Source organism: Rhipicephalus microplus, chromosome 5 (assembly GCF_043290135.1).
Source record: "Rhipicephalus microplus isolate Deutch F79 chromosome 5, USDA_Rmic, whole genome shotgun sequence".
Classification (NCBI taxonomy): Eukaryota; Metazoa; Arthropoda; class Arachnida; order Ixodida; family Ixodidae; genus Rhipicephalus; species Rhipicephalus microplus.
The window spans coordinates 41,675,112-41,698,627 of NC_134704.1; the positions used below are offsets into that span (position 1 = coordinate 41,675,112).

Genomic DNA, 23,516 nt, shown 5'->3' on the forward strand with positions numbered 1-23,516 from the left:
CTGTCTTTCGTCGTTGGCATAATAAACAGGACCGAATGTATTTATGTACAAAAGTATACATACTACGCCAGTAGTAACGCTGGCGGATCCGGTGATATGTTTTTAACACACCAGCGTGAGCATGTTGTGGGTCGGCATAAAAATTTGCACAGACATCAGATCGCATGTGACGTGGTATAACCAAGAGCCATTTATGATCATTCGCATGGCAGTTTCTGCGGTATAGTTGCGCGTCCAGTATCTCAAAATGTGTGCTAAAATAGAGGTGTTGTACGTCGAGAAAGGTTCAGATGCAGCTTGGCAAAATGTGCTTTATCAGGCAGGTCTGGCTGATGGCGAGCGGCGTGCGCGAGCTACTACTACAGCCACCGATCATCATCGTCTTCTTCATTACCAGCAGAGCACCCGTTATTCAGATTCATTACAATTACTTCCCGCGAAATAAGGAGCCATCTTGGCGACCTATGGACAAGTAAACACGGGAGTGTCGTAGCAGGGCTTAAGTCTCGAGACGTGGACAATTTCCTGGCCACGACGACGTTGGTCAGAAGGTGGTTCCAGTGGCTCGATGAGGTAATTCATCGGTGACGTTTTTTGTAGCACACGATATGGGCCGTGATACTTGGGGACTAACTTGGTAGAAAGGCCAGGTGTAGTAGAAGGGACATGCAGCCAGACGAGTGAACCTGGATTGTAGGAAGTAGTGTTATTTGATGAGTCATGGTGGTGCTTTTGGCGTCCTTGGTCTTGGGTTGTGAATGATCTTGCCAGTTGGCGGCATTCTTCAGCGTATGTAGCGGCTTGAGACAAAGTCGTGGACTCTGAGGAGTCAGGTTTGTACGAAAGAATGGTGTCTATAGTGCAAGAAGGTTCGCGTCCGTAAAGGAGGAAAAAAGGAGAGAACCCAGTAGTGCTTTGAATGACGGTATTATAGGCGAACGTGATAAACGGGAGCACTTGATCCCAATTGGAGTGGTCTGACGAGATATACATAGACAGCATGTCACCAAGGGTGCAGTTGAAGCGCTCTGTCATTCCATTGGTCTGGGGATGATAGGCGCTTGTAGTGCGGTCAACGACGTGGCACTCACGCAGCAATGCTGCGATGACGTCTGACAAGAATACGCGACCACGATCGCTCAGTAACTCCCGAGGCGCTCCATGACGTAATACGATGTTGTGAAGAACGAAAGTCGCAACGTCTTTTGCTGCAGACGAGTGAAGGAATGAAGTTTCGGCATACCGTGAGAGATGGTCGACGGCAACTATGATCCAGCGGTTACCGTCAGCAGTGTTGGGAAGGGGACCATAGATATCGATGCCGACGTGGTTGAATGGTCGGGATGGGCATGGTAAGGGTAACAAGGCACCGCTGGCGTGATAAGGGGGAGTTTTTCGTCTCTGGCACGTCGAGCAGGCCCGAACGTATTGTCGTATAAAACGGTACATGCCACGCCAGTAATATCGGAGACGTACGCGAGAATAAGTCTTCAGGAAACCTGCGTGGCCACATTGGGGGTCGTTATGAAACCTGGAACAAATTTTGGATCGCAGATAACGTGGAATCACGAGTAGCCACTGACGTCCACCGGGTGCGTAGTTGCGTCGGTACAGCCCGTCGTCCCGAGTGGTGAAGTGCTCGACTTGCCGACGCAACGTGCGAGAAGGGGGGGAAGCTGTCCGCCCAGCCAGGATGTCTGGAATCGAAGCAACCCAAGGGTCCTTGCGTTGCTCAGATGGCATGTCGGCGATGGTGACGGCAGTGGCATCACAAGTTAGACTTTCGCAGCAGTCCGGGTCAGGGGGTTGGGGCGAACGGGATAGGGCGTCTGTGTCCGAATGTTTCCTGCCGGAGCGATAGACCACGCGAATATTATATTCTTGGAGGTGTAATGCCCATCGGGCGAGGCGACCGCTTGGATCCTTCAGTGACGACAACCAGCAGAGGGCGTGGTGGTCAGTCACGAAGTCAAAAGGGCACCGTACTCGTAAGGTCGAAATTTCTCTATCGCCCAAATAATGGCGAGGCATTCCTTTTCAGTGACGGAATAGTTGATTTCGGCTTTGCTAAGAGTTCGGCTTGCGTAGGCAACCACGTACTCTTGGAAGCTGTCTTTCTGCTGTGCAAGAATAGCGCCTAGCCCGACACCACTAGCGTTGGTGTGGATCTCTGTGGGTGCCGATGGGTCGTAGTGTCGCGGAATAGGCGGCGACGTGAGGAGGCGGCGCAGTTCATTGAAAGAATCATCACAGGTGGCAGACCAGGCTGAAAGGTCTCTAGAGCCGGCGAGGAGCTTGGTCAAAGGAGCGATGATCGTCGCGAAATTGCGAACGAAGCGCCGGAAGTAAGAGCAAAGGCCTATGATGCTTCGGAGCTCTTTCATGGTGGTCGGTTTGGGAAACGCTAAAACGGCTGTAAGTTTGGCAGGGTCAGGAAGAATGCCGTCTTTTGAAACCACGTGGCCAAGGATCGTAAGCTTTCGAAAGGCAAAATGGCGCTTCTTCAGATTCAGTTGCAGCCCCGCGGCAGAAATACATGCGAAGACTTTCTCGAGGCGGGTTAAATGGATTGCGAAATCAGTTGAAAAGACGACAATGTCATCTAAATAACAAAGGCAAACGTTCCATTTGAAGCCTCGAAGGATAGAGTCCATCATTCACACGAAAGTAGCTGGCCCGTTGCAGAGGCCGAAGGACATGAATGTGAATTCGTAAAGCCCGCCGGGCGCGATGAAAGCTGTTTTTTCGCGATCGGCCTCTGCCATGGGTACCTGTCAGTATCCAGAGCGCAGATCTAAAGAAGAAAAAAATTCGGCTCCCTGTAGGCAGTCCAAGGCATCGTCAATGCGTGGCAGCGGATAGACATCCTTGCGCGTGATTCGGTTGAGACGTCCGCAGTCCACACAAAACCTGATGGATCCGTCCTTCTTCTTCACCAATACAACTGGAGAGGCCCAGGGACTGCTTGAAGGTTCGATTATGCCACATGTCAGCATGTCGTCAACCTGTTCATTGATGGCACGGCGTTCGGTAGTTGACACACGATATGGACGCTGCCGTAATGGCGTCTCTTGACCGGTATCTATACGGTGAACAACAGACGACGCTCGACCTAAGGAAGGCTGATTGTGGTCAAACGAGGCTCGAAAACACTGGAGGAGCTTGATCAGCTGTTCCTGCTGCCCAGGCGTGAGGTTGCAATCAATGGACTTGAGGAATACATCCATAGGTTCATTAGCGTCAGTTGCGGGTGTAATGGCACAAGTCGGTAAAAATGGCTTGTCTGGATAGATCGGGTCTTCGAAAATACAATTTAAGGTCTTGAGGCTTCCCAGACACTCACCACGTAGCAGGATGTACAGACAAGCAGAAACGTTGCACGCATAAAGTACCGCCGAACCATTAGAAAAGTTGATGACGGCAAACGAAAGGACGATGGTTCGGTGGTGCACACTAGCTATAGTTGGTTGGAACAGGAGCGTCGAGTTAGTGGCAGCAGGGGAAAACACAGGCATTAGGACGGCGGACAACGGCGCGATGCGGACGTCAGCTGCGGCAAACACTTTGGAGGGACTGTGGTGGTCGATATCAAGGCACGGATTCGTCAACATGAGTTCAGCACGAGCGCAGTCGACGAGGGCCTGATGGGTAGAAAGGAAATCCCATCCTAGTATGACGTCGTAAGATGAACGTGGGAGAACAACAAAGTTGACGGCGTACCAAACATCTTGAATAAGAACGCCTGCTGTGCACTGAGCTGTCGGCGCGATGAAATGGGAGGTGGCTGTACGCAGAGCAAGATTCGTAAGCGGCGCTGTAACTTTCCTCAAATCGCGACACAGTTTTTCACTAATTACAGAAACAACGGCACCTGTGTCGACAAGTACACGTACAGCAACACCTTCTACTAGCACATCAATTTTGTTGGGCGGACAAAGAGGAGGTCTTGGAGAGTTCGACGACGACGCAGTTCTTGCCTCCGGAACTGCGGCTGTCAGTTTTCCTCTCGAGCAGGGCTCGTGCGCCGAAGCATCGGGGAGACAGATCGGCGACGGGGTGGTAATGACCGGCGAGAATCGACAGGGCGTCGTGGGGACAATGAGTCGGTGATAGGAGAAGATGGTCGCTGGGGATTCTGGGCAGCCTGGTAATTTGCAGAATTCCCATGGTCTGGAGGCTGGAAGTTGCGATGGCGACAGTAGCCTGCTATATGTCCCACGAAACCGCATGCAAAACAGATGGGTCGATTATCCAAGGTGCGCCATGGGTTAACGACGGAAGGTGCAGGGGGCGAAACAGGATGGGGTGCCGTGTATGTAGGCTGCGTCGTAGGGTAGGAGAACCCGGTGCCCCGGTATGCCCCAGAGACAGGTGGGGCTGGGGGTCTAGCAACGACGGCAACATAGGTCAGCGGCGTAGGGACAGATGGCGATGGAGGCAGTGCCTGCGTGACCTGTGTCTCAATGACCTGGCATAGACGTGGGTCTAACGAGGTCACTGGCTCGGATGCTTCGGCCACAAGAGAAAGCTGACGCGCAACTTCTTCACGAATGAATTGTTTGATGTGGGGCAGTAAGACGGTGTGATCAGCAGCGACGTCGTGCACGAGGGCGGAAACTTCAGCCGTATCTTCAGCGGCCCTGCGCGTCGAGACACGCTGCTTACGCAACTCGTCGTACTCCTGACAGAGCTGGACAACATCGGTGACGGTCTGTGGATTCCTAGCGACGAGCATCTGGAAGGTATCGTCGTCAACTCCTTTGATGATGTGCTTGATTTTGTCGCGTTCGGTTAGAGATTCATCGACGCGCTTGCAAAGAGACAAGACATCTTCAATGTAACTTGTAAAGGTCTCGTCCCTGCGCTGAACTCGACTACGGAGACGCTGTTCCGCACAAAGCCGGCGCACGGCGGGACGACCCAAGACCGCGGCGATGGTGGTCTTGAAGGCGGATCAGTTGGTGATTTCGCCTTCGTCGTTCTTGAACCAGAGGCTGGCCACATCAGCGAGGTAAAAGCGCACGTTTGTGAGCTGGTCGCAGGCTTTACACTTGTTGGAAGCGCTTACGATTTCGTACTCGACGAGCCAGTCCTCGACGTCTTGTTCATCGTTGCCGCAAAAAATTGGTGGGTCGCGTTGTGAGTCACGCCAGTACAGTAGACTGTCGTGGGTAAGGCAGCTTGAGAAGGGCCAGGAGCAGTCATGGTGAACGGTGAGGGTAGCGTCCGATTGCGAAGTTCCAGGTTGATGGGAACCCCGACTCCTCCACCACTTAAAATAGAGGTATTGTACGTCGAGAAAGGTTCAGACACAGCTTGGCAAAATGTGCTTTATCAGACAGGTCGAGCGGCGTGCGCGAGCTACTACTACAGCCACCGATCATTGTCTTCTTCATTACCAGCAGAGCGTCCGTTATTCAGATTCATTACAGTGGTTTGGTGGAGAAGAGCGCGCGGGTACACAGATGTTGAGGAGTTGGAAAGAATGTTAAGGGGAGATATTATCCACGAGTCTTTCCGCTGTTCAGACGACCTGCTTGAGACGGAAATGAGAGCAATGGGGAAGTTGGCGTCCGCATGCAGGTCTGCGCTGGATCTCACTGGTGATCATGAGAGGGCATCCGCATCAGAGTGTTTTCGTCCTGAGTGGACGACACGAATGTCAAATTCTTGCAGGCGAAGAGCCCAACGTCCAAGGCGACCTAAAGGATTTTTTAGGGATGCGGACCAACAAAGTGCGTGGTGGTCTGTCACAACGTCGGAACTCTGTTCGTACAAGGAAGAAACTTCCTTAACGCCCAAACGGTTGCGAGGCATTCTTTTTCAGTTACTGAGTAGTTAATTTCCGCTTTCGTGAGTGCGCGGCTTGCATATGCGATGACGTACTCTGGAATACCGGGCATTTGTTGTGCGAGTGCTGCTCCCAGACCAACGCCACTGGCGTCTGTGTGCACTTCAGTGGGGGCACTTGTGTCGTAATGGGGTAGAATGGGTGGTGATGTAAGCAGGCAGCGCAGTGTAAGGAAGGCTTCGTCAGATGCCGGGGTCCAGTTAGAAAGATTAGTTGGATCGTTCAGTAGTTGCTAAGTGGGGCTATATTGATGCAAAGTTGTGGACGAAACGGCGAAAATACGAGCACAAGCCGATGAAGCTCCTAAGTTCTTTGAGTGAAGTCGGCTTCGGAAAGTCGGCTACCACTCGAAGTTTGTCCGAGTTGGGGCAAATTCCATCCTTTGACACAACATGACCCCAAGTATGGTAAGTTGGCGAGCCCCGAAGCGACACTTCTTTAGGTTAAGCTGGAGGTTTGCCTTAGTAAGGCATTGAAGAATTGTGCGCAGACGGTCAATGTGGGTAGGGCAATCAGAAGAGAATACTATAACATCATCAAAGTAACATAAGCATATCTACCATTTAAGGCCACGTAAAATGCTGTCCATCATTCGTTCAAACGTTGCAGGTGCATTGCGCAGATCGAATGGCATAACCGTGAATTCGTATAGGCCATCTGGCGTAACGAATGCTGTTTTGGGACGGTCACACGCTGCCATCGGAACCTGCCAGTAACCTGAACATACCGTAATTACTCGAATCTAACGCGCACCTTTTTTCCAGTTAAGCCAGTTCATAAATCGCATGCGCGTTAGAATCGAGTACGAACAAAAAAATTACGGCCAATCTATTGCCATCGGCAAATTCAAAATGGCCGCCCCCAACGTGCATCGGCATGGCGCGTCGGCCATGTCTGCCTATGTGTTTCCCATGTGCAGCACTTCGTACGTGTGCTGAGGAGTTCATCATCTAGTAGTGCATTAGCATCGACGGCGTGGAAGGGCCGACTCCAAAAACTCGAGTGCACCACGATGCCGCTTTTAAAAGAAAAGTCATCGCGTGTGCAGAAACGGACGGAAATCGGGCCGCATCGCCGTCGTTCCCGAAACGTGCGTGCGGGACCGGCGGAAACAAAAGCAGAAGATTGTCGACAGCAAAGGTTCACGCAAAGGCTTCAGTGGACCACAGCAGGGTCGGTTTCCGCAAATTAAAAAGCTGCTCGGCGAGTATGTGCTTGAGCAGCGAGCGGCACAGCGGCCCGTGACGACAGAACTGCTCTCAGCGGCCCGTGACGACAGAACTGCTCTAAGTGCGGGCTATGCAATTAGTCTTAGAAAAAGGTCTAATGCGGAGCAAGTTTAAAGCGAGCAGGTGCTGGCTAACTAAGTTTATGAAGAGGAAAGGCTTTTCCCTCCAAAGGGGAACATGCATATGCGAAAAGTTTTGCGGAGGAGTACGATGAAAAGCTTCACAGTTTTCAGAGGTTCGTTCTAAACTTGCGGCGCAACAACGGCTACCTGCTTGGGCAAATCGGGAATGCCGATCAGACGCCTCTTTACTTCGACATACCTGGCACCACAACCGTCGAGAAGAAGGGGTGAAGCAAGTTCGCGTGCTGACATCGGTCCACGGTAAAACTACAGTGACGGCAATGCTCTGTTACACGTCAGATGGGCACAAGCTTCGCCCGTACTTCATATTTAAATGGAAGACGCTCCCGAAAGGAGTCGTTTTTTCGAGTGGTGTGATCGTGCGGGCCAGCGAGAAAAATGGGTGCACGTTGCAATCGATGTCTTACTTTTTTTTTTCGCGGTGGAAATCGGGTGCGCGTTACAATCGAGGGCGCGGTAGAATCGAGTAAATACGGTAAGTCCAGTGACAAAAAGAATTCGGCACCTTATAGGCAATCGATAGCGTCGTCGATGCGGGAAAGAGGGTATACACTTTTCCGTGTAATTTTGTTCAGTCGCCGGTAGTCGACACAAAATCTAATCGAGCCGTCTTTTTTCTTCACTAGCACTACAGGTGAAGACCAGAGGCTAGAAGATGGTTTGATGACACCCCGCTGAAGCATATCATCCACCTGCTCTGCAATTACACTTCGCTCTTTGGGTGATACGCGGTAGGGGTGTTGCCGTGCCGCAAAGGAGGGTGCGTTCCAGTGTAGATTGTGTGAGCGACAATGTTCGTTTGACTCAGTGCCTTTTGAGGAAGGTCAAATGAATCTCGGAATTCATGCAGAAGGGTTATTAGCTGGTCCCGTTGATCCAGAGGAAGCCTGCTGCCGATGGAGCAACTGAAGATATCCGAGGAGTAGTCATTCCGCGTAAAAAGAGGAGTAACAGCATTCAGTTAAATTTGCTGGCCAGGGTCGTGGGACTCCATAGGCACAATAATGTTGTTCCTAATAATGTTCCTGTCATCAACAGGAAGAACATAGCCCAGTGTTTCGTGAGCTCTTAAGGTGAGAGGACATGAGCTAGGATTGCAAACGACAATTCCGGAAGTATCTTGGTGAGGTGGCAGAAAGGCGTACGGCAGAGACGTACCGTGGCGGCGACTGAAAACATCAGATGGGGAGAACAGAACGGTAGAGCCAGACAATTCAGTGCGATTAACGGGGACAACGATGGCACTAAGAGGAGGAACATCAATGTCGGAAGCGACAAGATGAGTGCGATCATTGTCGGTAAATGGCGCATCAGAAAACACAGAAGATTCTACCTGTGTGCGAGCGCAGTCAATTACGGCGTGGTTGTGTGACAAAAAATCCTATCCAAGTACGTATCACGTTGTGGGAACAAGTGGTCAACACGAGAAACTCGATGTGATACAGGACGTCCTGAATGATTACTCTTGCCGTACATGCTCCGACTGATCAAATTGGTTGCGCGCTCACGGTATTCAGCAAAACGTCGGAAGGCGTCTTCGTTACTTTTCATATCGAACGGCAGAGTTTTTGACTCATTACAGATACGGCGGCAGCCGTGTAAACAAGCGCAAGAATTCGTAGAGCTTCAACAAACACTTCAGAATGTTTGTGGGGGACGGGCGAGGACTTCCACAATGCAACGATTTCGCAGCTCGTGCCTCCGGAGCTGCGGCAGTCAGTTTTCCGTCTCTACGGGGTTCGATCGGCGATGCAGAGGGGACTGAGAACAGCAGCGGCGTGGTGAGGATGAGCAACGGGGACCGAATGGTCGGTAGCCGGCAGGAGGGTGGTGGTCTAGTTCAGTTGGTGACGGGTCGCGTTACACTGATTGTCGGTCACATTGACAGGGCAGTTCTCGTTGCACGTTGTACGGGGCCGGAAAAGAGTAGTCAGGGTACCTCGGAGCTGCAGCCAGGCCCGTTGCAAAGCGCCGGCGACAGAAGCGTGCCACGTGACCTGGATATCTGCATGCGTAACAGATCGGCGATTGTCAACTGTGCGCATAGGGTTTCCATTATGGCGCTGTTGTGTTGCAGGAAATTGCATCGTTGGTACTCGTACAGGCTGGGGAGTCGGCCCAAGCGGAGGTCGTGGCAGAGTAGCAGCAACAGCAGCGTAAGTCAATGGCGCCGTGACGGGTGCTGCCTGGGAGACGGACGGCAGTGCCTCAGAGTTATGCGCCTGTATTACCTGCCTGATTGTGGGCGCGAGACTCTCTGAAGAGGGTTCCATTGCCAGTAGATACGACAGGCACGAAAGTTGTCGGGCCACATCCTCGCGCACATATCGTTTGATTTCCGACACTATGGTGTTGTGGTCTCCAGCCAGGGTCAATGCCGCAAGAGTCTCATTGGTAGCCGCTGGCCGCCATATCATGACCCATTGTTTGCGCAACTCCTTGAAGCTCAGGCAAAAAGTGGCGAGTTCGGACACGGTACGTGGGCCCTTGGCTAGCAGCATCTGGAAGGCGTCGTCTATCCCCTTCAAGATGTGTTTGATCTTGTCTGCTTCGATCATTGAAGGGTCAAGGCGCTTGCACAAGTCGTGCACATCCTCGATGTAGCTTGTGAAGCCTTCCCCCTGAAGCTGTGCGCGTCCCCGTAAACGCTGTTCGGCAGGAAGCTTGCGTACCTCGGGGCGACTGAACACATCGGTGATGCGTAGCTTAAAAGCACCCCAAGTGGCGAATACCGAGTGGTGGTTCTTAAACCAGAGACTCGCTACCTCTTTCAGGTAGAAGGGTACATATTGCAGCTTAGAAGGGTCGTCCCATTTGATGTTTGCACCTACCTTTTCAAATGTTGACAGCCAATCTTCTACGTCTTGCTCATCAGTACGGTCGAAAAAGGGTGGATCGCGCACGCGCAGCGCAGTGGGCACGATGACCGTCGGAGGCTGGGTCGTACCTTGTTGGGTGTTTTCTTCAGCCATTTCTGAGATGGCAGGTAGTTTCCTGCTGCGGAGTTACAGGTTGAGTTACCCAGCACCTCCACCACTCTGAAACGGGGTTTATTGGTGTAAGACTTGTACAGCAGGTCTATTGATGCGGAAAGCGGGCTGCAGCAACCGACCCAGGAATCACAGCGCTCGGGGCAACAGCTTGCGCTCGGCTTCTTTCGCTAAAGGCGTGACCCACTGCGGCACATATTCTTCTTCCTCTCTACAGTAGCATTTTTCACGTCTTTGTCGCCTCTACCACAGTGTTAGAAGTATTTAGGTGGATCAGTGCCGCGTCCGGAAACAAAGAACTTCTGTCCTCGTTTTGTGAAGAAAGCCTGAGATGGAGCCACAGTAACCATGGTCGAGCTAGAGCTATCATGCATGACCGTTTCTGGGCCACGGACGCTGCTTGAAATGGATCAGTCAACTGATTGTAATCAGTAATCAGTCAACTGCAGCACACAGTCCTTGCACAAAATCACATGGCGCCATACCTTCAGGCAGTCCACTCCTTGCGGTGCAGCAAAAAGCGACACTTTTTCAGTGCAGGTCTTGTCAACAAATTTGCACCGTGGCACAGAATACTTCTTGCTCTTTTCATGGCTTGCTCACAAAAATAGAATAGACTATCACCGCACAAAAAAAAATGAAAACAAGAGCGCAGCGTTGTGGTTACTTCTTTGGCTAGAAGGGGTTCGCTCACCACTACTGCGTAATAGAAGCCGAGGAACCAAAGTTCAATGCAGTGCGTGGGTGGCGGAGGTGTTCCGTCGTAGTCGTTCCATCGTGGCTTCTACCACTGTGTCAGCCATGCACCCTCGGAAAGTAATCGTGTTGTCGCAACAGCAGTTTCGCGTGCGGCGGTTGTGGAAAGTGGTAGTTTAGTTCTCAATCCGCGTGTGCCAACAGCGCATGTGCCTTCAAAACCATGTCGGTTTTTGCTATCTAGGATCGCATCTGTCGCAATTTTTTCTGCAGTGTTTGTGGAAAGCAACGTCGCTTTGACTGGTCAAGCGTTCAATGTGTACGCTCTTTCGGAGATCTGCCAGTTGTGTTGTCGCCACATATGATCGTGTGAAGAGTGACCGCGGTTTCATCCAGAGCAGTTGTGACAAATGATAAACACAGTTCTGACAGTATGTGTGCTGGCCGTACGTATAGTACTTCCGAAGCTTCGAGCACGCTGCTCTTGGCCTTTATTCGGCAGTTTCAGTACTAAAGTTCATATGACCTGCCGCGATGAGGAAAAGTGCTTGAAACTTCCAATTTTTGGCCCAGTGGACCTTGTTGAATTTGGCTGAGAAATTTAGCGAATTCATATTTGCCAGTTTCGCATCATTGATATTCTACTGTACGTTTAGAATTCTGAATTCATTTACAATAAAATGCGATTGGTTTGCAAAAAGCCTGGATTGGATTGGGTTGCATTTTTGTCAATGCGGCCAGATCATGCACCAAAATGTCGATTCCCTGGAGATTTTCCTGGCAAACCGTACAGACATAAGAACTGGTAGAAATTCGGGAGTCTCTCGGAAAATCCAGGAGACTTGGCAGGTATGCTAACTTACCAGACAGTTCTATCACTTCCATCCGCTTCCCTGAGGTGTCCTTGCCAACGAACTTCAGGCCCGCCTTCTCAAGCTCGGAAACATAGGAAGGGTTCACCTCATACCGGTGCCGATGCCTTTCTTCAATTTTCTCTGCGTTCTGGTACAGCTTCCCTGCAATTCCCACAAAAAATATTTTTACAAGTCGACACTCAACGCTGCATTCAGCACAACGCTGCATTCAGCAAGATTGGATAACGGATTATCTGTAGAAGTATCAAAAAGATTGTTTTTCTTAGGAAGCATGGTTTATAAAGGGGAAAAGCAAAGGAAGTTGATCATTGTCATAACACCCCTACATAGCAAACAACATTCCCACCGATTTCCTACCCTATACTCAAAGCTTTGAAGATTGGTTGATTATTCAAATAGACAAAATACAGTTAAGCCTCGATACGACGAGGTCAGCAAGATTGTGAATTCATTTCATTATTTGAAACTTTAATCACTTTAAATTCAGCCTTTCATCCAAGGTATTGTAACCAAATGATTTATTTTTACTCTGAAAACATAATAACTCGACTAACCACAGTACAACAAAGCACCACCCTTAAAATTGGCAAGAAGGTTTGGGCATTAGGTGTGGCAGCTTCAGTTTTGTACACAATTCTAACAACATTTTACAGTCAAATCTACTTATAACAAACCTGAAAGTGCCACAAAAAATGGTAAATACAGTTAACCTGCTTATAACAAACCTCCATATAATGAATTCCTCAATATAACAAAGTTTTTATATTCCCCGCTGTTACCCCATAGAAGCACATGTACCGTATTTACTTGCATAATTTGCTCACTTTTTAAAATTTTGTCAGCTTTACGAAAAAAATGTATATATATTTATTTGCATATTTTGCGTTCCCCCCCCTCCCCCCCCCCCCCTCCTCCGCACCAGCTCACCGGCGCGAGCATAAAGATACTTTGGCCCTTTAGATTCTCCAGACGGCAGCACATCTTGTCAATCAGGTGAGTGCAGTCAAACGGGCTGCGAGTGCGAAGTCCCTTTCTTTGAAGACTTCCTCCGAACTAGGGTCTCTACAATACCGTGCATGAACGCTAAAATCTGTTGACAGGTTGCCGGAACTGCTCGAGCGTTTGCCCCCCTCAATCTCTCCCTCTCTATTACCGTGAGAATGCACGCTCGCGTCATGACACAGACAACTTTCGGCCCCAGAGGCGTGTGAAGGCCTGTTGTGTCTGTCGTGCCATCTGTTCCCCTCGTTGTCTGCATCCGCGCTGCAATGCACACTTGGTTGACTTCGGAAATTTAGGTTCCCCATTCGTCTGATGCATTTTTACTGTTATCTTGCGATGGGCTACAATAATTACATATACCGCAACATGCAAAGTTGCCGTTATGAAGTTTGTCGAAGAAAAAGAGAATCGTGCTACTGCCAAGCACTTCAGTGTGAAGTTCTTCCGACTAGACAGTCTGTGACCGGATCTGACTGACTGAAGTACGTGCTAATTCTGTTATATAGACAATACTTTGTTCGTGCTCCAACCTATTTTTTTTTTCCTTTTATGTATATACTGCGCGTGTCAGGAGAATCGCACAGTATTTGGTATGTGTTTGCGAAATCCCCACGAAATTTGTGCAACCCCATCTCAGAGCCCTAACATCCCCCAAAAAAAGTACGCAAATTACCATAATTACTCGCGTAATGAACGCACTTTTTTTTATCAAAAAGTCAGAGCAAAGTTAGTGGATGAGTTTATTATGCGCGGTAAATTTTATGAAAACTTCTTTGGGAGAAGGAAAAAATGTGGTAATGCAAAAAAAAAAGTTAGGCCGCTTAGCCTTTCACAATTTACATACATGTACACTGTTTGGAAAGAGCTTCTTTGTTGCACAACTCATCTTCGGTGGTTGATGCCATGCGACTATCTTTTCTCGCAATCGTTTAACCGCAACAGTGGTATCTGCTAGTGATCTCGAGGAACGGGGAACGAAGAGACAGAGTAAAAAAAAAAGAAAGTAGGCTAAAAAATCACAGCATATCCACAGAGTGAATGATGATGAGTGGGGCGAAGCATCCGTCAGCCCGTCCGTCTGTTCTTGCTTCCATCCCCCCCGCGTGACCATCCATGCGTCTGTCCGTGAGTCCGTCCATATGTACGCGCGCCTATCCATCCGTCTGTACGTATGCCCTTCTAACCATCTGTCCGTCTGCTAGTCTGCCTGTCCATCCGTCCCTGCGTTCATCTAGTGAACACTTCAAGTACCGCCATCTCCCATCTCGCATCCTTTGTGGCACATACCTACTTATCCACCGGTGGCTACGTACTACTACATACATACAAGGGATGGATAGACCCATGCCTTAAGGAGCTTAGCACCTAAAAAGAAAGGGAGGGTTCGCAGGAAGCGCCCAACGTGGGTTGGCGGGGGCAGTTTGGTAACCTTCGCTAGCTGTGTGCTTATCAGCTGCGATGTCTCTACACTCGCACCACTCATGAACCCCGCTGTGGCGCACAGATAAAACGAGGGACGTGCAGCGCACAAATAGAAAGAAAAGCAATAGGCACATGGCAACAAGCGAAGGGGGAGGGAGGGAGCGAGCGGAGGTGGTTGAGTGGAGTCGGCAAAGCAATAAAAAACCGAAGAGAGCAAACAGGTGAGGAGGTGCCAGGTGTTGGTTAGCGGGACTGCAGTGGATGAATGTAGGGGATGCGTTTAATACGCGGGGAAAACAAAAATCGATATTTTGATGACTGAAGTTGGGGATGAGCTTATTTTGCGAGTGTGTTCATTACTCGAGTAAATACGATATGCAGGTATTGAATGATTTATTTGTGGGGTTTAACGTCCCAAAACCACCATATCACTATGAGAGACCCCGTAGTGGAGGGCTCCGGAAATTTCGACCATTTGGGGTTCTTTAACGTGCACCCAAATCTGAGCACGCGGGCCTACAACATTTCCACCTCCATCAGACACGCAGCCGGGATTTGATCCTGCGACCTGCGGGTCAGCAGCCGAGTACCTTAGCCACTAGACCACCGGGCAGGGCTACGGTATGCGGTGTTTGCGACCACTATGTTACAATGTAACAGCGGGAAACATTCTTGATATAACCAATTTCCCAATGGACAATTAGAAATTTTGCTCCAGATTTTGTCATTTTGGCACGAGCATGCATCTTCCGTGGTCACCCCGTCGCCGACGAAGCGGCGGTGGCGGCGCACACAGTGCACTCCTGGCCCAGGTTGGCCTTTAAGGCTAACCGGGGCCAGGGAGTTGGCCTTTAAGGCCCCTTATGATATATATATTTTTCCACTTTGTTTGCACCACATTTTTTACTGTGACAATGTCAGAAGAGCTGTTTGTAAAAGTAGGATGCTTTGAAAAATGTTCGTGCAGTTGCAAGTGCAGGTTCAAGTAGTATGGTTATAACAGATAAATCCCTATATCCGGGTTTGTTGTAGGTAAGTATTTCAGGTGCTGTGACTTTGGGCAGGACAACTGCAAGAACCAAGTAGGTAGGTATGGTAGTGCTGTCACACGGTTTTGCTTACTCAACAAAGAGTCCTCCGTGTTGAAGATTGTCTCTCGCTTGCCAAGACGCATTGTACCTCCCATCTGGCCCACATTGTGCTCAGGCATTTCAATAATCTGCAAAAAGTAAGCAAACAAAAGTAATAAGCCTTAATTGCCTAGCTCAATCACAAAAGACTTTTTGATGTGAAGCCATCTTACGATACTAGATTAGTGAATCTGTCTGCCTGTATCTCTATTGGTACTATAAAACAATGCCTCGCAATTAGATATGTGTGAATATTCAAATGCTTCAAACGGATATTAGAGCATTTGAATTTGTTTCAAGTTGAATATAGTTAATTGAAAATTTCAAAGAATTCAAAATGAACGAAGAGGTGTGTATTATTCCACATGTAACTCTTTGTAAAGGTCTTTTCACTGCAGTAAAAAGGTGCTAAGCCATGAAAGCACCTAATCAAATGTATATTACCTTGCAAATAAATTTTTGTAAACATTGTTCCACTAGAGTGAAGAGGTGCTAAGCGATGAAAACACCTATCCAGAAAAAATCCACACTGCCGCAAAGCCTCACTTCAAGGTCAAAGAAACACATTACTACCCCATCGATTCATCATTCTTTAAAGGGACCCTGAAACGGTTATGACAATTTCTTACAAACACATTGGGCCGGTAGACCAAGTTCCAAGAGTAATTTAGACAACGATTTGAGCTCTCTGCGTAAACTGTGCAATTCATTACAATGCTTTAAAGCTGCGAATCACTCCAGATTATTGCGGCTCGGCCAAACGCGTTTTCAACCGCACATACACCAAGCAACACACTCTGCCTTACTGATGTCCTCGTTTACAGCTGATTCAATTGGCTGTGGGAAGCGCAGCAAAAACTGCCAGTATCGAATCAGTTGCGGGATTTACGCGTATGCAGCCTCACGCCACATGGTGACGCAGGCGCCACGAAGGCGGAGCATAGCGCCGAGCGTTCGAAGGAAAAGTTGAGGACCGTTGAGGGTGAAAGGCGGAACGGAGGAGGAGGGTACTTTTTTTAGTACTCGTAGCTCCGTTAATATTGGGTGTTTCGATTGAACTCTGGTGCCAATGATTTGCTCCAGTAGTGGTCTAATCAAAAACATAATGCAAAAGAACCGTTTCGGGGACCCTTTAAGTCAAAGCTTGGTATACCGGCTTACATGCTCTGAGAACGGTAAATTTTAAAACGTAACCTATCTCACAGGTTATCATTTGCATTCTACCAAAAGTTAAATCCTACAACTACTCAAAGTTGTTTCCACTTCCTTTGAACAAAAAAAAAAGGCATTTGCACAGGCTTTGTTTCAAATTATAAAAAATATTGCGCAGACTAGCCACATTGTGACAAATATGGCCATTTTTCCTTATAATAGTATCTGATATACCGTATTTACACGAGTAATGAACACACTTTTTTTTTTCTAGAAAAATCAGAGCGAAAATGGTGTTATCAGAGCAAAAAAATCAGAGCAAAATGGGCAAATTATATGAAAAGTTTTTCGAGATGATCGAAAAATATGGTAATGCAAAAAAAGAGAAAAACAAAGCTAGGTCACTTAGCCGTTTGCTTCCTTGTTGCACTTAATTCATCTTCGATGACTGAAGGCGCTATTTCCTGCAAACTGTCCCTGTGCCACCCTTACGCTCCATAAAAGCGTTTTGCGGCTTTCTTTTCTCAAAGTTGTTTAACCACAACAGAGATATCTAATGGAATATCGAGGAACGCCAGAAGCGTGTGCTATAACCCACTTTGCCAATTTCCGAGGCAACCTCACACGACAACCGCGTCGTCGACGTTACATCGAGCTACCACAGAAGCATCCAAAGCAAACTGTTCATAACAAGATTAACGACAAAATACGGCTGCCGTCTCACTATTCACATGAGAAGTTACTGTAGAAAAGATAGCCTATATCTTGCGTTCTTTTAGGTATGCACGGATAACAAACATGAAGAGCAAATTGAAGCCAAAGCGAGAATCGGGGGCGCTATCATGCTGCGGAAATAGTTCCAATATTTTCTAGATAACAAGCAATTTTTTTTTAATTTTCCAGAAACCTGCGACGCAATGGCGACGAATGGCTCTTCGCTACAGCCATGGCGACAGCATACCCTGTTGGCGTCACTCAAAAATCACCAGCATGTGGGTGGGCCTTACTTAACATTCCGTATTTGCAGGAAACGACCATCGGTTGGTGCAGGCAGTTTCATGAAATTCGTTCGCTAAGCACTTATCAGCTGCGATGTTTCTGCACTCGCACCATTTGTGAACCTCGCTGTGGTGCATGGATAATAAAAAAAGACAGGGGATGTGCCGCACGCAGATACTTAGAAAGAAGAACAATACGACGCGCGGCAGCGGGTGAAGGTGGAAGGAGGGGGGCAAGCCAAGGTGGCCGTAGGGGGTAAGAAAAATAGTAAAAAACACAAGAGATCCAACGGGCAAGGAGGCAACAGGTGTCAATTAGCCGGACTGCAGTGGAGGAATGTAGAGGGTACATTTATTACGTGGTAGAAAAATAATCCAGATTTTAATGACTGAAGTTGGGAGTGCCTTATTATGCAAGTGTGTTCCTTAAGCGAGAAAATACAGTATATAGCACTATTTGAATCTGATTAGAGATTATTAGACCAAATTCATTCATTGCTTCAAATTCTCTTCAAACCTAAAATTCATTATTCGCACAAGCATACTCACAATGCTTCTCTCATAGGATTACATAGGTAACATATCAAGGTAGTATAAAGTCTAGGCTTGTGTGAATAGTGATTTGGTTGAATAAATTCGAATCGAATTCAGACAGTATACACCACATATTATGAAAAAAAAAACGTATATGACACAACCCAACCAACCTGCACACTATATTTTTTAACGTCGAACTAGGCATGTGCAACCATCATATTTTTCAAACTAGGCATGTGCAACTATCATTCTTTTTTGTTTAAACGCAAGTAATAGCAACTTCGAAAAGCAGCCGGATTTCATTTTCAGTAGAATGCAAATGACGCACGGTAAGATATGCTACATTTGAAAACTTGCCATACTTGGAGTGTATAAGGTGGTATGAGAAGCTTTTCAACCTAAAACAAATTATGAATTGATGCGAGGGTAATATGTTCATTTAAGCTTGAAGTAATACTTCGCGGCAATGCGAATTTTTTTTCTGGCATTCACTGCATGACACCCTTCCACTGCAGCCAAACCACCTTTACAAAAAAAGTTCGACGCAGCTTAATATGCAACTATCCGTTCATTCCAAATACTTCAAAATTTCCAGTACTTTAAATTTCAATTAACACAAACTCGAACTGTGCAATATTTTTTCAAATATTCTAAATGACCGAATATTCCCGCAAGCCTAATTAAGTCCATGGAACCTCAATTATACACCCTTCATTGTGAATAAAATTTCACTTACACCAACGCCCGTTACATGCTTGGCTGTCGTTTTTAAAACAGTCTAACCTATCATCCTTGGAGGAAGGTGGAATAATCTGCCTTCCCAGCAGGTTCGTGCCACAAGCTCATTCTAGCAGTCTGCACCCATTTATTTGGATAAAACTGAGCGCCATAGTCTACATTTATCACTTTTTTTATTTTAAGGCAGTTTTGCACAGTCCCCTCAAAGCCATGTAATCAGGGTTCCACTGTATAGTGAACGACTTGAACCCTCAACTTACAAAGCATGTAGGACGTAAACCCTTCACCTTCTGGTTATGTAGGACATCAAAACCTTGACCCAACCGCCGAACAATCGAACATATTGAAGATGTCTGTGTGTCCAAAGTTATTTCATTCCAACAAGCTACTATTGTACAACTTGAAGAGTTGTAGCTATTGCAAGAACTTTTGAGAGACTCACTGGAGAGTTCGATATGTTTCGTACACATAGCTGCAAGACTTCTATGCATAGTTGACTTTGCATGCATTCTAAACAGAACAGCCACACATACAAAGAACACAAGGAAAGCTTGACAATTTGGCTTGTCTCATTTTCGTGTTCTGTCCTCTACCATCTTGGTAGGGCTTTGGTAGGGGTTGGGATAACCAGTATCGCCAAGAGTAAGGCCTCCGAGATGAAGAGGCTTCCCCACTAAACGAAAAGCGCACACATCGCTGCATCGTGAAAAGAGCTTCAAAGAGCGTCAGCAAAAACTTACAACAGGGTGTGAAGTCTTGGAGTCTATCTCGGCAGAGTTTGCATTTTGCCACCCTAAGACGTTACGAGAGAACTCGATCACTGCACACTGCAGTCCAAGGCACACACCTGCACAAATGATACCAAATATATAGTAACGTGCTACCAAGTAGTGGGGAAAGCATAGAGCACTTTCCAACAAGTTGCCCGTTACACAAGCACTGTAGAAGTGCTATAGAAGTGTGATACAAGTACAGGTACTGTACTGTAGAAGCAAACCCACTTTAAAATTTGGGAGTGGGCCATAGGAAGGGTAGGCAACATGGGCATAAAAAAAGGGTATCTTGTAATACCCAGCGGCATTCTTCGTGATCACGTGAATTTTGCGTGAATACTCGCAGCCGCTTCTAAAATATTGCATTAAAACTGACACACACCACTTAGCCCTCCCTACACCCTTAAAGAAAGGACTAGCATGCAAATTAAATAGAAGCCTCCAGTACTGCGATAAGAAAGTGACAAATGCAAGTACATTAGGAATATATGCAAAATACAATACCATAAGAATGCTCAACTCTGCCTTCACAGGATTCACAGACTGGCCTACATTAGGTAAACACAGACCTGAACTCTGGCCAAGATACCCATACCCCACCACTTTTTTTTAGTACACAACAATGCCAATTTCACGCACTACATTACATCATTAGTAAAACATGTCAGTGGTGGAGAAGAATAAATGTTTTGTCAGCTAAAAAATGCAGTAAATATACATACAAAGATCCAGACAACAGTGTAGTACGTCTCAATATATATACTACAGTCACTGTATATAGTACGTTGCAAATTACAGCTTGAATTCGTAATAATAAACTGCAATTGAGCTGGAGACTTAGTTGGAAAAACAGACTTGCAAGATGGAAAGGTTTATTGGTGAATCAGAGATTTAGCATAACTATGCATCAAGAAACAAGGCTAGAAGAGCATCAACAAGTCTTTAGAACAGTCTAATATGATTACTACAGGCTTGCAATCATGATTGGATGATGATGATCACTCTAGTTGATCTCTAGTGGCTTTGTCAGACATCAATAGAAAGAATTATTATTAATAAGCCTGAAAATTATAACGTCCATGCTACACAAAACTCAAGGCAAGCATCTTCTTACCCAAGAATGGCTTCTTATTTTTTCGGGCCCATTCAATGGCAGCAATCTTTCCTTCCACACCTCGGCTTCCAAAGCCTCCGGGAACAATGATGCCGCTGGAGGTTTAAAAAAATAAACATAAGAAAAAAAGCTCAATACAGATATTTCGTAGAGTTACTTTAGTACTGCCGAAAACCAAGCAGATGCATGTAATTTGCAGCAACGAACTCATTACAACATCCCAAAAGGCTCATGTTACGAGATACGCAAAAACAAATACATTAGTGAAATGGCCGCCAACCTACCTGGGTATAGACCTGCCTAGAAGTTTGGCAGATTCGTAAAACGAACAGAGGAGGGGAAAGGGGGAATGAAAACTGCTACACGTTTTTACTTTACTAGCAAGAAGTGAATCCACCATAAATAGATAATTATGCCAGCTTATTTTTAACCCTTCTTTTGCATAAAAATAAGTTTGCAGCAGTACTAAAACAAAAAGCATCTACCTGCATGCATGCAACAAAACTGAACATCACTACTGTCAGTAGAAAGTAGAAATTTCGACGATACTAAGTTGTAACCTCCTTCACACACAGGGGTTAAGAAACAGAGGCTAAAGGGAAACTGCTGTCTGTAACGAACCCATAGCTACAGCACAAGTCCACAAGCAAGGCAGCTCAAAACCTACTATCAACTAATCTTGAAAAAATGCGACAGCACAGGTCAAGACATCTTGGCGTTTACCTGCCCTGAAGATAGCACAAAGCACCACTTTATTGTTTCTTTAGAATTGCTGCTACATGTCCCGTCGTGCAGACTTTTGTGCCATGTTTCGTGCAATTTTTTCAATGTAACAGAGCCAACATGATGAACTTTGTCAACTCACTCTGCAATACACAGGTTCTGCCAGGCAGCATGAAACTTGACCGGGTGCTCAGCTTTCATAGTAGGCTCCAGCTCTTCTGCATCTATGTACTATAAAATACCACATAAATAATAAACTTACGGTAACTTGATCATGCACACAGTGTGGTGGCTGCTACTATGATGTGGTGTTTATAGTTACCTGTTTGTTTCAAGTAAATAATGTAACGAACAACATAGTGGCATTACAGTGCAAACTTCACCAACAGGCAAAGCAGGTTTTATACAAATGGGTGATGCCAGAAGCTCCAAGAACAATTATGAGTGAAGTTGTACTGCTCAGGGGGGGGGGGGGGGGGACGACGGTTAGGGCAGGAAACGTAAAGAGAAAAGAGAGAGAAAATAAAAACCATTTATCCACTATGGTTATTTAAGCAGTGGGGCTTACAACAACAGTAGCCGTAACATGAAAACAATATCACAGGAAGCCGAGCAACCAAAGAATTGCAAATGCATGAAGAGAACCACGCACCATGATCATCAGCCTGTGGTTGCTAGCAAGCGCAGCGTGTTGGAGAGCCTTGATAACCGAGGAGTAGGCGTCCTGCAACTTGATGTACTTTCCCACAAGGGCAATGGTCACCTCTCTTCTGAGCCTCTCTGTCTTGAGGGCAAGGTCACGCCATTTGTACATCAGACGACGCGGTGGTCTTGGGATTGGGACCTGCAGCAACACAAACCATCATTCGCTAGGCACCAAACTGCAAGCAATGAGCGACGGAATGTTGTCCAAGGTTACGATGGCAGACTTTACTTTCAACTGTCATTGCTCATAAAAACTCACACTTGGGCGAGTTGGCAATAATCCATCAAGCTAACGCATGAAATTATTGAAATACAATTCATACACATATATAAGCTGGCTAAAGTGGGCTAGCACATCCTCTAGTGCATTATTAATTTTAAAAAATTTGACAAGTTTGCGTGACTTTAGAGCAATTGGGATTGTATGCTTGATACTTGACTCATGATATGCCCACTTTATTGCGTACTTCATTCCCTTTCCCTCATCATTTATTTACACACTATCTCACTGAAATAAAGCTAATTAAAAGTCAGTGGTTTTTCCCTCCGCTTATTCTGTCTATTTTCCCTATCCTCTACTGTTAATAAATTCTTAATGGGACATTACTATAGTTGTACGAATAGAAAAATTTTGGATGTGGGGCGAGTTCGGATATTAAAGTGTCCCTAAACCACCTCCAATATTTTTTCGAACATTTCAACTAAACACACACATCGTGTTTAGAATGGCACACGTGGCGGCGCCACGAATTTGAAGAAACGATCCCTTCTTCTCTTCGGGCCTTTCCGACTTCCCCGGTGACGTGTTTAATGTCAGCATGCTGCATCTGTAACGTTATCAACACTTGAGCCTGCGATTGGTTGAACAAGAACATACGACTTCCAGTTAGTCTGCATGCAGCTGCCCGCACTCCATCAAAGGTGCTCTGGCCCAGCGCATCACAATACAGGTTCATCATGTTGGCCATCCCTAGTTGATTTATCAAGAGTGAGGTAATGCAGACGCTGAACTGCATTTTTGGGGCAAACAATGTGGTGCCGACCATAATTTAGACGTTAAAGAAAAAAACGCTACTTCCTCAACCTATCCTCATCCAACTTCTGTGCCAGACTCATGTGACAGACAAGGACACGCTCCCTTCAAGTTCAGAGTTCCTAACCTGACATTTCGGACGTTGAAAATCTTTGGGGTACAACTTTTGGGGCTATCTGCCCCATTTTAGCTCCGAGGCAGCATTACTTAAAGCCTCCACCTCTTCAGCAGAGTTTTGAACCAAGCCTTTTACGAGCGATCCGTTTGTGGCTGTAACCGTGACCGAAAGGTGGCTTTGCCGCAATGACGATGTGATGCGGTGAAGCATATATATATATATGTATATATATATATATATATATATATATATATATATATATATATATATATATATATATATATATA

At 46.8% G+C, this 23,516-nt stretch overlaps 1 protein-coding gene across 7 annotated transcripts in view; it reads right to left on the reverse strand.

The window, feature by feature from the left end:
* Nucleotides 1-23,516, reverse strand: part of Ctps (CTP synthase) — a 61,508-nt gene that overhangs the window by 24,663 nt on the left and 13,329 nt on the right. For all 7 annotated transcript variants that reach the window (XM_037425682.2, XM_075895279.1, XM_037425684.2 and 4 more), the window contains exons 8-13: nucleotides 22,026-22,217; nucleotides 21,516-21,604; nucleotides 20,651-20,745; nucleotides 19,504-19,610; nucleotides 15,331-15,427; nucleotides 11,773-11,925 (exon numbers count right to left, since the gene is read on the reverse strand). In XM_037425682.2, coding sequence (XP_037281579.2) covers nucleotides 11,773-11,925; nucleotides 15,331-15,427; nucleotides 19,504-19,610; nucleotides 20,651-20,745; nucleotides 21,516-21,604; nucleotides 22,026-22,217 — 733 coding nt within the window. The remainder of the gene's footprint in view (nucleotides 1-11,772; nucleotides 11,926-15,330; nucleotides 15,428-19,503; nucleotides 19,611-20,650; nucleotides 20,746-21,515; nucleotides 21,605-22,025; nucleotides 22,218-23,516) is intronic.